At 36.4% G+C, this 15,402-nt stretch overlaps 1 protein-coding gene across 1 annotated transcript in view; it reads right to left on the minus strand.

The window, feature by feature from the left end:
- LOC101737390 (heparan-sulfate 6-O-sulfotransferase 2) overlaps positions 1–15,402 on the minus strand; it is a 129,263-nt gene that overhangs the window by 98,922 nt on the left and 14,939 nt on the right. Inside the window, exons 2-3 of the mRNA XM_004924553.5 lie at positions 12,473–12,709; positions 6,747–6,844 (exon numbers count right to left, since the gene is read on the minus strand). Of these exons, the coding sequence (XP_004924610.3) occupies positions 6,747–6,844; positions 12,473–12,709 (335 nt within the window). The remainder of the gene's footprint in view (positions 1–6,746; positions 6,845–12,472; positions 12,710–15,402) is intronic.

Here is a 15,402-nt window from a genome sequence, read left to right on the forward strand (position 1 = left end):
AAAAAGCACACACAATTACTTTGAATACTTACTTTGATAAAATTATGACTCAAATGACAATCATAATATTATATAATTGAAATTATTCAAATGTAGTGATAAGGTCGTATAGGTAGCGAGTAAAATAAACATACACACTAAGTAAGTATTACTCTAGTACATTAACTTGAATTTCTTTAAGCTCTTCCTATTTATAAGCTACTAGCTGTACCTGTCCGCTTCGCTGGGCATTTAAAATTAACATTATTATTTCTCACCCCCACAGATTCTCATTATTAACGCCCCCGCAACTGGTGTAGGGAGTCCAACACTCATATAAATATTAGCCTATCCATTAAGTACATGTATTTTCTACATGGATACCAAGTTTCAAGTCAATCGGATGCATGGTTCAGTAGTTATAACGGAACATCCGTAAAAACCACTGTAGATTTATATATTAAGTATAGATTCCTAAAATTATAATCCATAAAGTTTTACGAAAAAGTGTTCCAGTAAGTGCGATCAGAAAAGGAACATATTTATTGACATAGATGTCCAAATGTACTTCATACTATAAATTAATGAACATTAGTTAATTATAAAATAAGATCAATAAATTTAAATACCAAACGACGTTTTTTGTGTAAATGTGTCCTACATATTGAATAATCGACGAATCAATCTTCAAATTCGGATCCATGCAATCCTTACTGTCAACGCTTAAAAGCACAACCGGTTTGAAAACGAGCTAATAATGAATTCATATTACACAAATGTAGCATTTGAGTTTCTAAATTTAAAATTACAATGGCTAAATATTATGCAAATTCACTGAATTATAGAGCACAGGTTCCCGCACGGGTCTTTTTATAAGGAAATTCAAATGTTAAAGTTCATTTGAACGACGATCTTCATGCCAAATACAAAATGGTTTTTTTTTTTACAAAGTGCATAAGTTAGATTTGATATACCGTGTACGTTTTTTTTTTTTTATTGCTTAGATTGGTAGACGAGCTCACAGCCCACCTGATATTTTTTTAATTTTTTTTATTGCTTAGATGGGTGGACGAGCTCACAGCCCACCTGGTGTTAAGTGGTTACTGCAGCCCATAGACATCTACAACGTAAATGCGCCACCCACCTTGAGATATAAGTTCGAAAGTCTCAAGTATAGTTACAACGGCTGCCCAACCCTTCAAACGGAAACGCATTACTGCTTCACGGCAGAAATAAGCAGGGTGGTGGTACCTACCCGTGCGGACTCTCAAGAGGTCCTACCACCAGTCTAAGTCTAAGTAGTTACTGGAGCCCATAGACATCTACAACGTAAATGCGCCACCCACCTTGAGATATAAGTTCTAAGGTCTAAGTATAGTCAGATAATGTAAGCTTTTTGAAAATACAAAATTAAAAACATTTATTGAAGAACGTTTGGATCGGTTCCGCTGATTTATTTCTTCGCAATTGTCAGGACAGAATTTATAAGAAACACATACTTTTTTTGAAATATTTTGGAAGTATCTTTCTAAGAAATAATTCTTTTATCAGTATAAACAACTAGATAATTGGAATCAAGTATTTTATTTTGCATATTATGTATTGTATTTTTATCCTTATATTTTCAAATAGACAGAAAAAAAATAAACATAAATAAACTTAACAAATTAGTTACTAATATTTAATTCCCTCGGGTTTTCAAATGTCGTAGACATAATTAAAACTACTTTTAAAGCTTAATTCCCGATCCTCCGTGACCTCAAAAACTGTAAACTATTGAAAACGTCAAAAATAATAGTATTATGACAATGAAAAACTCGATATTATACCGTAAAATTAGTTTTAATCACTTACACAGTTTTGTAAATCTAGAAGGTGTAAAATTTATGTTTATGTACAAAAAGCAGACGAGCATATGGTCCACTTAACAGTCTTCGGGTCAACGTCACCCAGACCTCGGCATTAACTGGGGGCTTAGTACATGATTTGGCAGCTCTTCAAAACCAGCGAAGCCCTGTAACAATTCATGACTTGCAACTAAGTTTAAAAAATAATATGTGAGCCGTCACGGGACGCCTGGCAGATGTGAAACATCGATATTATTTTGTAAAAGTAATATGCAGAAAAGAACAGATTGTGATAGGAACTAAATATGTCATAATGATAAAATAAAATATTACGAAACAATAATTTGTTTTCAAATAAAACACAGGTTATGTGTACTGTAGTAAACAACACTGTATACACTACGGAGTATACACTATAGGTATCCGAGCTCAGTGTAGCGAGAGAGATGGCTTAACGCCGGATCGAGTGGGAAAGAATCGCACAGTCGATTGCGCATGGCGACGCGTCGCCACACCTTACACGCTACTGCATATAGACTGTATATATATACACCATCATATAGCGTGGCGACGCGTCGCCACGGCATGCGTCGCCACGCCAGAAATCTGTTTCACATCAAAAATTTTGCATGACAGCTATGCAGAATTCTATACAGTGATGTATATATATTTCGTTATTTGTAAATTACATAACGTATTTTTAACGTTTCATGTAATCCACTAATCAGTGAACATCAAGTCACATTACTCCAATTAAATATGACACATAAATAACGAGTACGGCGATTATTTATATTTTTCATTACACATTATCTATCTAGTGGAGTTCCGAGAATCAAATAGACATAAAAAAAAATAAGGCTGTATCCTGTGACACGAATAAATGAGCTGACGTTATCATAAGTGGTAAAGGATAATTTGTGTTAATTTACGATGGCGCGATAACAGCACACCGGGCGTCGTTCGGCTGGGGAAGACATGACAGATTGAGGGGCCCGATAGCGCGAAACGAGACAGGACCGAACTCGTTACGGTCGCCGTTTCGACACAATCCAACAACCGACAATTGTGACAGACTCCAGATTGATACTGATGGAACTATCAAACCGAATGAGTCCGCAAATAACCGAATAATGGCGTAACGATTTTAATTCGAATGATTGGACATTCGCTCGAAACATTTTACGATAGACGGAACGAACGAGCCTTTTCATTAGTGCACGCCGATAGTTATCTGAAGTATTCAATAAACAAGCCCGGTGGCCCGTGAAAAAAATAAAAACGGTACGAGTTATCTGAACGGGGACGACTTAATAACATTCGACATTCTTATCGTGCTCTAGGTACCGTGCACAAAGTACCCGACTTTAGTCCCATCTAATTATTATATTTGGAATGTAGACAATAATGTGCTTACATGATAAGAAGTCTCTCAGGCCATTAACGAAATATGCGACCCCGATCTTGAGCTACAACTGAAACTTCCCCAACATTTGCAACTGCTGCAACATCAACGTTGCATAAAGTAAATGTCCCAATGACACTAATTTCCTAAACTTTTTTCCATACTTATTCTTCTTCTTCTTCTTCTTCCAGTGCCTCTTCAATCCTGAAGGTTGGCCGTTATTATATTATACTTATTGGCTGGTAGAGGCTATTCCAGCTACGCGCAGACGATTAGGTAAGCTGACGGGCTCAACGTGAGAGAATTTGCTAACACTAGCCTTAGCAAGAGGAGTGCTTCGCAGAATCTACCATCGGATCGTAATCGCAACCCACTGAGAAGTTCCAGCGAGAAACTCAGTGGACTGTTTGTTATCTATAGGTTGATTTCTTACCTTAAGCATTGTGTCAGCTTATTGTGAGTCTATATGAGTTGATACTACTATTCTGTCGAGAAGGAAATATGCGTTCAAGTTTTATAGGGGCATGTTAATCCAATACAAATGGCACCTTTGATGGTATAATACATATCAACTTATATTACTATATGTTGACTATCGGCTTCCGTCATCACATAAAAAGCGGTAGGTCATCATATCGCGTGCCCAAATATTAACATCTTTATCAAATTCAAAATAGTTATTGTGCAAACTGCCCATAAATATGAAGAATGACCTTAATCGTGACGTTTAAAATGATATAGATAGTCAAAAAAAGGTTATGAGTTTCATGCGACCTCTCTCCGACCGAGTTCCACTTGGGAGGTCCCGTGCGCCTTCTGCTATCAAATTAATAGCTTACATGCCAACCGACGATACTAACGCCACCTTTAGCCCGTGAGAATACACTAACGACCTTCTAAGAGCATTAAAAAGCTTGTTTCAAATTATAAGCTCCTCAACCGAGTTCTTTGTTGACACAGCTATGCATAAAATCAATTACGTCGGAATCTCCGGGTTGTTTGCTCGCTAGAGATTAAGTATAATGAATAAAATATTCAATGTGGCCGAGTGTTTGAATGGATCGTTATGTAGACACCGAATTCGGTTCGACCTATAAGACATGAACGTAAATATAAATGACCCTTTGTAGCTCTTGTTCAGAATGCGTACACAACATCTGTGTACATAATCTACAGTCAAATGTTTATGATGTATCCAGTGTAGCACCACGCTCTATGAGTGTACGACGAACCTTAAACAGATGGTCGACAGTACCATATAATATGATTGTGGAACTTTTGCTTGTTTTGAATCCGACATCTTTTAGGGTGAACCGTGCTGTTGACATTGTGCTGCTAGGGATATGACTTAAAACTAATTGTAATAATAATTTGTTCTTGTTTTTATTACTTAAGATGGGTGTACGAGCTCACAGCCCACCCGGTGTTAAGAAGTTACTAGAGCCCATAGTCATCTATAACATAAATGCGCCACCCATCTTGACATATAAGTTCTAAGGTCTCAAGTATATTTACAACGACTGCCCCACCCTTTAAACCGAAACGCATCACTGCTTCACGGCAGAAATAGGCAGGGTGGTGGTACCTACCCGCGCGAACTCGCAAGAGATCCAACACATTTATATTATTTAGTACTAAATTTGTAATTGTAATTTGTAATCTACTCTACATTCATCAAATTTGTTGATATGCAAATATGCTAAACAATTCTAAAGCAAATTCGTTTTGCTCACGCTTTTTTTACAATAAAATCAATTTTTTCTTACACAATTTTTAATTCAAATTTATTAAAAAAAAATTTCATTTTTTAGTTGAATTTCAATTTTTTCAATTTTTTTTTCTTTTTTTTTAATATAGTTTTGAAGGGGGTCAAAATCATGTTCAAAGATTCCGTTACAAACATACAGACGTCTGAAGCTAATAAAAGCGTATTAAAAAAGCTCATCTACCTTAACAAATAACACAGGATGAACTGTATGGATATTAATTGGCCATTGAAAATCCTCTCTCTTCTCTCAAATATTTCTCATACGAAAAGGAAAAATTGAAAAAGTTGAAAAGGTACATTCGTTAAAAGTTGCCAGTGTTGCCACTCACAAAGTTTCCGTGTCGTTTGTGTAAAAATCTTACAATACCTTCTATTCCTACACGTACGATCTCATACCAACGCTTATAATACATATTAATATATCATTGTGACAAAAAAAGGACCTTACATGGCTTGTTAGCCGCCTAGCTCTTTTATACGTTCCAAAATATAGGACGACTTATTTCGAGCAGATGTTTGAAACTAAATTAAAGTCAACTTAAATCATAAAGTATGTTCAAGGTTTTTTTTTCTCCATAGACCTGCAGACGTAGGCGCGACAAAGCCATACTGTTCATATTTCATACTTAAAGGACAACAAAACCTTCAACTGTACACAAAATCTAGAGATATGTTCTTACTTTATTACAGTACGCGATTTATTATGCAAAAAAGATTAATCTTATTGGCAAAAAGCCAAGCCGACATGAGCCTGTTTTTAAAAATCACGAACTTTAAACATTACTTTTTCATAGTCCTATTCTGAATGGCACAAAATAATTCAAAGAATGAGACTGTTGAAGAAATAAAGGAAAAAGCTGAGAAATTCACAGCGTTCGCGGCAAGGGCTGCGATCTTAGACAATGACAACATTCAACTTTATTTCGTAATAAAGTATTTCGTAAATGAAGCCATTTCCATGGTAATTCGCGGAAAGCAGAGAAAGTAATCGTTGGATTATTCTACAAATGGATATATCATTACATTCATAACGATCCTTCCATGAAATCATATTGCATACATTTTGGCTCATTAGCCACTATCGAAATGTGTACGTAATTGACGACTATTAGAACATCTTACGTTACATACAAATTCAAACATCAAATCTCGATTACCATAAATTTCGTAGTCTGATTGGTCAATATAAAATTCGTTTTAAATAAGAATGCTTGCCACGTTCTAACAATCGGCCGTACATACCCCAAGGGCGCCGAACAATAGTCAGGAGAAGTGATTTGCATAGTACGATGTACACGTACTGTCTATTTATGTACATTCGACACATTTACATGCCCAATACGGGACTGGGCATAGATGAAATCAAGGACGCATCCACGGCGGCGCCGCTGATGTAATCAAACGTTCCACTTGTCTCCACGCTACTCATAATAATTCATATTCAAATTTGACGCTCGAAATAATAATAACTAGGTACGGCATGAATATCGCGGCATGAGGGCCTCAGCTCTTTGTCAACATGTCAAAATGGTTACCAGTACACAATGAGACACATGTGTTGCAGTTTACACAGTTTGTTACTCCATATAACTCCACCTCCTGACCCGAAATTTTAATGACAAAAAAATAATTACGAACGGAATATTAAGCATACTCACCCTAAAACTTTATGAGTCGTAATAGAGTCGTCCGTGAAGAAATTTTATCACTTTCTAAATTATGTAACAAAAGGTCGGTAGGTACTTACTTCCAGCCGGTGGAGTATCTCGAAAAGAGCCATATTTCGTTGCTGTGAGGTCGAAAACAATGGCATCTTTTTCGCGCCCGTTGACAGTTGCACGGCCTCTGAAAAAGTAGTTAAATTACATCTCTGTGCAAAATGTTCACAGTTAACGAATTATTATATTTTTACAGAGTTTTATGAGAAAAGGGACATTTCCCAGCTCGATTTAAACGAGAGGGATTTTCATTTCCTCCAGTGAGCGTGAGCTCTTTGAGGGGTGCACGTACTGTGTGCGGAAATTACAAATGAAATCGGTATCGTTCGCTCGAAGAACGAACGTGCAGAGTTAGACGGACCACCGGTGTTAGCTCCCAAAAGGGTCCCTTGAAAACGCTTTAGACATAGATATCAACCTTTTTTTTTTATTGCCCTTGTAGGCATACAAATATACGGCCCACCTGATGGTGAGTGGTTACCGTCGCCCATGGACTTCGGCAATGTCAGGGGCAGAGCCAAGCCGCTGCCTACCGACTTTAACTTTTAGTGTTTCAGAATTTCATACAGTAACTATTTGATGTTGATTACACAAATACAATGTAAGATTTGAATATTATTGTAATAGGCATAAACAATTCGTCCCAATTATGTTTCGTGGAATTAAAAAACGCGCTTTTTGCTTGCGCGATTTCTAGTTATTCAGGTAATTGTAATACTTCAATATACACAAATACCCTGTTAATAAGATTGTTAAAACAGCAGTGTATCCGATTGATGGCTTGGAAGCACGAGTAAATACGGTCACCTCTGGGATCAAAGTAACGAATAATATTTTTTAAATCCGTACACACAAAGAACATTGTTGAAAGTATTAGAATATATATTGCTTCACAATTATTTATTTACAGTCATGCAAATGCATAAAGCTGCAGAACTAGAAACTTAACTACGAGTATATAATAAACTGACAGCAATAAAACTTTGGTATTACATCGCGTGCTCACACATAAGCAGCGTTCGATATGAAAGGCATAAGTTCTATTGTAATTAACGGACTTGTAGTTTTAATGGTTCAACCACCATAAGGAACAAAGCATCCCTATTCATTTCATGGTTTTGTATTTAGCTCGTTAAAAATAAAGTAAATTCAATTGAAATGTTTGCAGCGTATAAAAAATATTGAGTAATAAAGGGCATTGAATCGGTGAGAATAATCGAGTTTGCACATGTAAAAACGTGCAATATATTACGGAGAAATAAACCAAAATAAAGTACACTCAACAGTTTGTTTACAACCTTTCTTGGGTTTTTTTGCATGAGAACAAAATAAGAAATCGCCGCGCCATTTCCAAAAACATCATTTTCATCAAAATATCCGAAAATTTCCTATTGGTTAATTCCAGAAAGTATACAATAAAATGAAAAAAAAAACACATTTTAATGAAAGTTTTGTCCAATTCATTTTCCTTGTCTGTATACTAACTACATGATAATGTGTACATCATAACTGTTGCCAATTTAAGTGTTATAGTGATAGATACTTAAAAATACTTGTCAGAGAATTCTAAGCTAGCAATAGTCGCACATTTCGACACCAGTACGCCGAAACAAACTTTTCCCCATTAAGCCATATCAATTTCTATTTTTCGTCTCTACCTAACCCAATTTTCAAACATAAAATTCGCTGTCACGGATGCCTGGAGTTGTGCAAAAAAAGGCGTCAAAACGACTCTTGATATTGTAGGCGGCGACGATGACTGCCAAAACTTGGGAGAGCGTTAAAATATTTACAGGGCGGTTGAAAACACGTGGCCTCGTTTCCAGTCTAAAAAGAGCCCTGGACGTAATACGTATATATGTAGCTCAAAACTCATATCCAAGTCTACTATATTCCAACATTCATAGTGTCGGTACGTGATCTTACTGCGAAATAGGAACTTGGTAACATTATTCAGATTTATTAAAATCAGACCAGGTTATTAAGGTAAGGTTTTTATGGATAAAAGTAAATAGAGTAGTGACAGAATCGAGCGAACCCTCACAAGTTAGTAACACTGTTCTGCTAGAATTTTTCTGTGGAGAACCAATCAAGCATTCCAGTAGATAGGACAGATGTTGTGCCCTTATTCTGTGGTCTCGAGGTTCATGGGGTGCCTATGAGCCCGACAATCGCTTAGCATCATGGTGGTAGGACCTCTTATGAGTCCGTACGGGTAGGTACCACCACCCTGCATATTTCTGCCGTGGAGCAGTAATGCGTTTCGGTTTGAAGGGTGGGGCAATCGTTGTAACTAACTATACTGAGACCTTAGAACTTATATCTCAAGGTGGGTGGCGCATTTACGTTGTAGATGTCTATGGCCTCCAGTAACCACTTAACACCAGGTGGGCTGTGAGTTCGTTCACCCATCTAAGAAAAAGAAGAAAAAAAAAGGTAAGAGGAAAAATCGTCTGCTCGTTTGTTACCAATATAATAATGATAATCTATATATTAATACATGAAGCAAAAACTTTGTATCCCTTTTTACGAAAATTGCGCGGGCGGAGGAGTATGAAATTTTTCACACTTATAGAGAATACAGAGAAGCAGTGCACAATGCTAATATTTTTTTTAAATAATGCATAAATAATACATTAAATAAATAAAGAAAACATTACACACACTACATACCATGTATTTGACGCACACACGCATGCATACTATTTATTGTCAAACTTTTGTTCTTGACGTTTGTTGTCAAATTGAGAATAGATTAAATATTGTTTGTCTTTATTAATATTTTTTTATAGTGTAGCCTTGGCGAAATTTGTGATTATAGAAGTATAAAATACAATCATAATAGTGTACAAACTTACAATTCCAATTAATTATAGTCGATTTTCGACTACTGCGGGACCACTAGTAATAAGAAATGTTCCTGGTTAATTGATTTACGTGCTGAATATTATCTTATTTAAGAATCGTTTTAACACGCTGGCTTGTTGAACACAAAGTGATTAATCTATAAATTTTTGGTAGTCCTGTTTTACCTTGATAATGGCGTCATAATATTAAGATACTATAATAATTTACTAATATATAACTGTATTTTTTAAAGTGCAACTAATTAAAATATATACGACCTTTTTGTATTCTCAAAATTTTGTACAATTTGTATTATAAAGGTATTTATTTACATTGCCGACAATATAACGAATTTTACATACCGGACTAGATTGAGTTTATTGTAGACTAGCGATCCGCCCTCGCTTCGCTTCGGAAACATTCAATGTTATTATTACAGCTGAGTCCCGCGATGTTACCCGCGGTTATTGTCGTACCGCGGGTAACGCCGCGAGGCGCATATAGTCTAAATAAGTAGCCTAAGTTACTTCTTATATCATCAGCTACCTATCAGTGAAAGTCTCGTCAAAATCGATCCAGCCGTTCCAGAGATTAGCCAGAACAAACAGACAGACAAAATTTGTAAAAAATGCTATTTTGGTGTATGTACCGTATAACCGTATATATATTCATATGCATGTAGTAAAAAGCAGTTATTGTAATATTACAAACAGACACTCAAATTTTATTTATATGTATAGATTGAATAAACCACCTCTATCAAAACACTTGTGTGACCATTACTATCCAAACAAAAGACGCTTTTCAGCTAACGAAACTTAAACAAAATAATATTTTACTGGTTTTCGTGTGTCATAGACACAAGGTTTAATTTCGCGTATTTTTATTTTATTATTATTTTATTTACGTCATTTCGAATAATTTACCGTCTACTGTACAACCGTAAAATATTCGCCACGTCGGAAAAAACATAGAAACGTTAGATTAAACAGTAAAGGTAGCCTTAAGTAATATATTGTTATAATTGGCTATTTATATACCTACGTGTTAAGTACAACACATTAGTACTATAACTTTCAACATTCTTTTCTCAGTATTTATTTCTTATTCTGAATTCTGTACAGAAATTACAAAGAAAAAAATATTTACGTTCTGAAAAAGCATATACAAAGGCGAATCGGCTTCATTAAGTACATTTTCTTTCACTTAATGAAAGACAAAAAAAAAGTACATATGTACATCAGAAAAGCAATGTATTAAAATGAAATCTAAACAACAAATAACATAATCTAAATGTAATAATCTATATAAATTATTAAACAGATATACTGAGATTTTCATTACAGAAAAGAGCCACATTACAAAAGAAATAGGTATCATATTAAATTATATCTCGGAAGCGTGAATGATATACCATTTTGTAGTTGAGGGCCATCGTGAAAGAAGCTACTTGTGTCAATTTATATTCAAATCGACTTTATTACAGTGGAATATCAATGAGATACGCCCAGGATACGTGGCGCTGTTACATGGGGAGTTTTCTGTTATGTGCCTAGATATGTACTCTATGTATGGTGTCTATGTACTCTCGCATGCACACGAACGATAACAATTAATATAATAATCACTATTTACACACGGTACTATTTATCTTTTGTTTTGCAGAGACCTTATGAATTAGATGTTATTTAAAAAAGTTTTTCGGTAATCGTCTTAGTAGTAAAACCTATGATTGTGATTTTACTTATTATTTATCTTTATCTGCTTTCATAGCGGAGCGTGAACGAGTTTCATTCGTTATTAATAAAAAAAATGTCTCATCTTATCTTATACCTTTAAACGAGCAATTCTTGTATATTAATACATACTTATATAGGTATAATCTGAATCTCGGAAACGGCTCCAACGATTTTCATAAAATTTAGTAAACAGGGGATTTCGGGGGCGATAATTCGATCTAGCTACGATTTATTTTCAGAAAATGTTGTTTTATTCGTGTTTTCAATAATCAACTCTTCCCGACATCTATTGGCGAATAATGATACTATTTTTCTTAATTGAGGGCAACTAGCCGTTTTAAAGTCACAACAAGATGGCGTTATCAAAAAAAAAATCATCATAAGTCATCATCTATTTATTTTTTAATAACGTATTTTTAGATAGAGCCCTTTAGTCCCAATTTTCATAAATATCTCAGAAATATCTCAGAACTCGTTTCCATTATGAATGAGCTAAGTCACACAAAACTTTGAAAGTCATACGAGACTCGCACATTATTGCTAATTCAAGCCGCTACGTTTGAAACGGGTTTAGTCCTTTGAGGCCGCGTCGCTTAAGTAATCGAAATATACCGCGCTCGAGTAACAAATAGATACGAACGTTGAAAAAGGTGTTCGAAACGGCCCGGTGCAGAGCTGCGTCAGCGGAATCAGCGCGGAAGTCAGGGTGCGAGCGTGACGTGAGATTTTCTTTGAACACTCCATCAATTCTGCCGCGTCACCGCACGCGCTCTTACTGTAATAGCCCTCGCTGAGTAAGCTCGCACCGCTTCACATGTCTGTCACGTTTCTCGTAGATTTTTCATGGAGATTTTCACATCCGAAACCGATAGAGCAGACTGCGTTTCAGGATTCAGTTGATTTCGTCCTGACTCCTTCGATGTTCGTAACATTATATAGTGTATCTCATCAAAATCGATTCAGTTAAAAAATATGTCTCAAAGAGAAGCTCTTAGGATTCAAACAGATGACCGATTTTACCGTGAGTTCTTTGACGTGTAAAAAGTTTTCAAGCCATTAATCTTTAGTCTCGTCTGCAGTCAATATTCGTAGAAACTAAAAGATACATTACCTATACGTGAACGCGCCCTACGTGCGGAATGAAAACTGGTAGAATTCATAAGACTTACCTTTAGATCTAGGTCCATAACCAGGTGTCTTCCGAACGATGTGCCACCGGTTTTCTGTATGTGCAAGAAGACCATGACATCGTGAGCGTTGAGGTCGAACCTAAAGTCGTCATGCAGCACCTCATCGTAAGAGAGGCCTGGCTGAGCGATGACCTCAGGCAGTGGCCGGCCCAGACTTTCAGAGTATGTAAGTGCCAATGGTTCCGAGATCCGTTCCCTTTGTGACAACGCACACACCTGCCAACAAATAAACCTACTTTAATAAAACTCTACATTTCCGTGTTTCGAAATCAGGAACTTAAACTTATAAAACTTTACGTTTTCGTCTTTTGCTTGGACGAACAGACAAGCTCATTTCATTCGTTCTTAGTACATTCCTAAGCACTAAGTATTTTCATAGAAAAAGTAATTATTTTTTTTATTATTGCCTAGATGTTAAGTGGTTACTGGAACCCATAGACATCTACAACGTAAATGCGCCACACACCTTGAGATATAAGTTCTAAGGTCTCAGTATAGTTACAACGGCTGCCCCACCCTTCAAACCGAAACGCATTACTGCTTCACGGCAGAAATAGGCGGGGCGGTGGTACCTACCCGTGCGGACTCACAAGAGTTCTACAACCAGTAAATAGAAAGAAATTCTTAAATATCGCATGTTCGACTTTTATACACAATATACGTACGTCTATGTGACCTCAGTCTATTCGACTATCTACTATTAATTGCCGATTAGTCGGTCATAGTCGTAGATTTTGACATTCGCCCCTAACAAGCAAAGCACCACTCAACAATCACATAATTAGTACAGCTACTGATTAAATAAGTGGAACAGTACTTAGAGCCCCTGTCGTGAGTTCTATTTCCAAATCGGCCAAACATTCGTGTGACGAAGGTTTATCTGCTCTATATCTGGATGTTTAATATATTAAACGATATCAATCTCTAATTTTCATAGTACAGAGGATCCTAGATTGAGGCTCGGTGACCGTGTGTGATTTACTTTTTTTTAATGCTTCGATGGATGGTCGTGTTCACGGGCCACCTGATGTTAAGTGGTTATCGGAACTCATAGATATCTACAACGTAAATGCCGCCACCTACCTTGAGACTGGAGTTCTAAGGTCTCACTTTTAACAGTACAGCGTCTGCCTCCGCCCTTCAAACCGAAACGCATTACTGCTTCACGGTATAAATAGGCAGGGTGGTGGTTGGTAACTAACCGTGCGGATTCGCAAGACGTCCTACCACCAGTAATTACGCTAATTATTAAGTGGAAGTCAATCGTGAACATTTTTGAAGTGCGTATTTCATTGGAAAAATTGGTACCTGCCGCCGGGATCAGTTATCCTTTAGGCCACAACGACTTCGACTTTACTTAAAGATTTCTTATTATTAATTATCACATTACCGAGCTATTGCACCATTATATTTTTTTACTCTGCTCCAAAATAACTCATACCCAAAAGTAAATTGAGAAGAAAAAACAAAAAAAACCGTTAAAGGGAATATCTTCAATCGTTACTTTATTGAAATACGTAAGACCTCTTCTCGCCCTTGAAAGTTTCCCGGGCTCCGTGCCCCCTGTAGACGCGACCCCTACTTAATCGAAGTCAACTCGGCATTAAGGGGAATATTGATTTAGACATCTCTATTAGCAATAAGATTGATGCTGTGCTCCTGCTTCTAACAAAACGTTATGTATACCAAAATATTTGCATGGAATCATGTTTTACTTAAAGAAGGCTCGCTGTGTACAATAGATTAAACCTAAAGTAACTGTTCTCTCCGGGCGTAGCTGGAATAGTCCTATCAGGCTAATAGACTATACCAAGAATAGGTAGGAAAAAAAAGAGAGAAAAAAGGTAACTGTTAGGCCAATAAACAAAAGTGAATACCTAATTACTTAAACAGTAATCATAACCAACATTAACAATAACAATACAAGGGGCATAGCCAAGGCAGTTCCTACTGCAAAATAATGCTAAGCATTTCACTACCCGACGAACTATTACTCTGAAAGATAGTCTGACCTTAAGCTGCCGATTGTTCTAGTTAATCAGATTGGGGACATTTTGTTAGCTTTTAACTAATATATCTCCGAACAAATCATTGTAACCAAAACCCGAATACAAACTTACATCTCTAAGAACTACCAATGTGGAACTTTTTATTTATTTATTTATTGCTTAGATGGGTGAACGAGCTCACAGCCCAACTGGTATTAAGTGGTTACTGGAGCCCATAGACATCAGCAACGTAAATGCGCCACCCACCTTGAGATATAAGTTCTAAGATCTCAAGTATAGTTACAACGGCCGCCCCACCCTTCAAACCGAAGCTGCAATAAATTCCCGGAGGTATCTCAGAGCTGGTGAATTTTTCAAAACGTTTCCGGCATTTACTCAAGTAATAGATTCGAAGATCTTAATTTGAACGAGAAATTAATGAATTGAAAACAATTTTTTACCGAACGTTTCCTTTGAATGTCGTTTTACGAATCGCCTTAGGGCAAATAATGCTTTTTTTTCTTCGTGAATATTCAACCGTTTTTGTAGAAGTCGTGTCAATGTTTCCTTTTTAACAGAAAGAAGGGGGCAGAGTTCACGTCGGTTAAACTGTTCATTGGGTAAATATTTATTTATCGCGTCAACAAACTTGGAACCGTATCGAGAACAATAATTTTATACAAAGAACAAAACAATGCTATGTTAGCCCTTTCCCCTATTTCTACCACAACCAAATATGCTTCTCGACTTGACAGTTAAGACAATAACGACTGTTATGCTAGTTTTGTTAATGCTAGTGAAACTTTAAAGCGCCTAAGGCTTCGATGACCGTTTTACATCAGACGTGTGTGTATAGGGCTCGTCAGCGCAATTGGATAGTAATTTAAATTATCACAATTCCCCTTAAGCAGTTTTGTTTTA

This window comes from Bombyx mori, chromosome 15 (assembly GCF_030269925.1).
Source record: "Bombyx mori chromosome 15, ASM3026992v2".
In the NCBI taxonomy this organism is placed as follows: domain Eukaryota; kingdom Metazoa; phylum Arthropoda; class Insecta; order Lepidoptera; family Bombycidae; genus Bombyx; species Bombyx mori.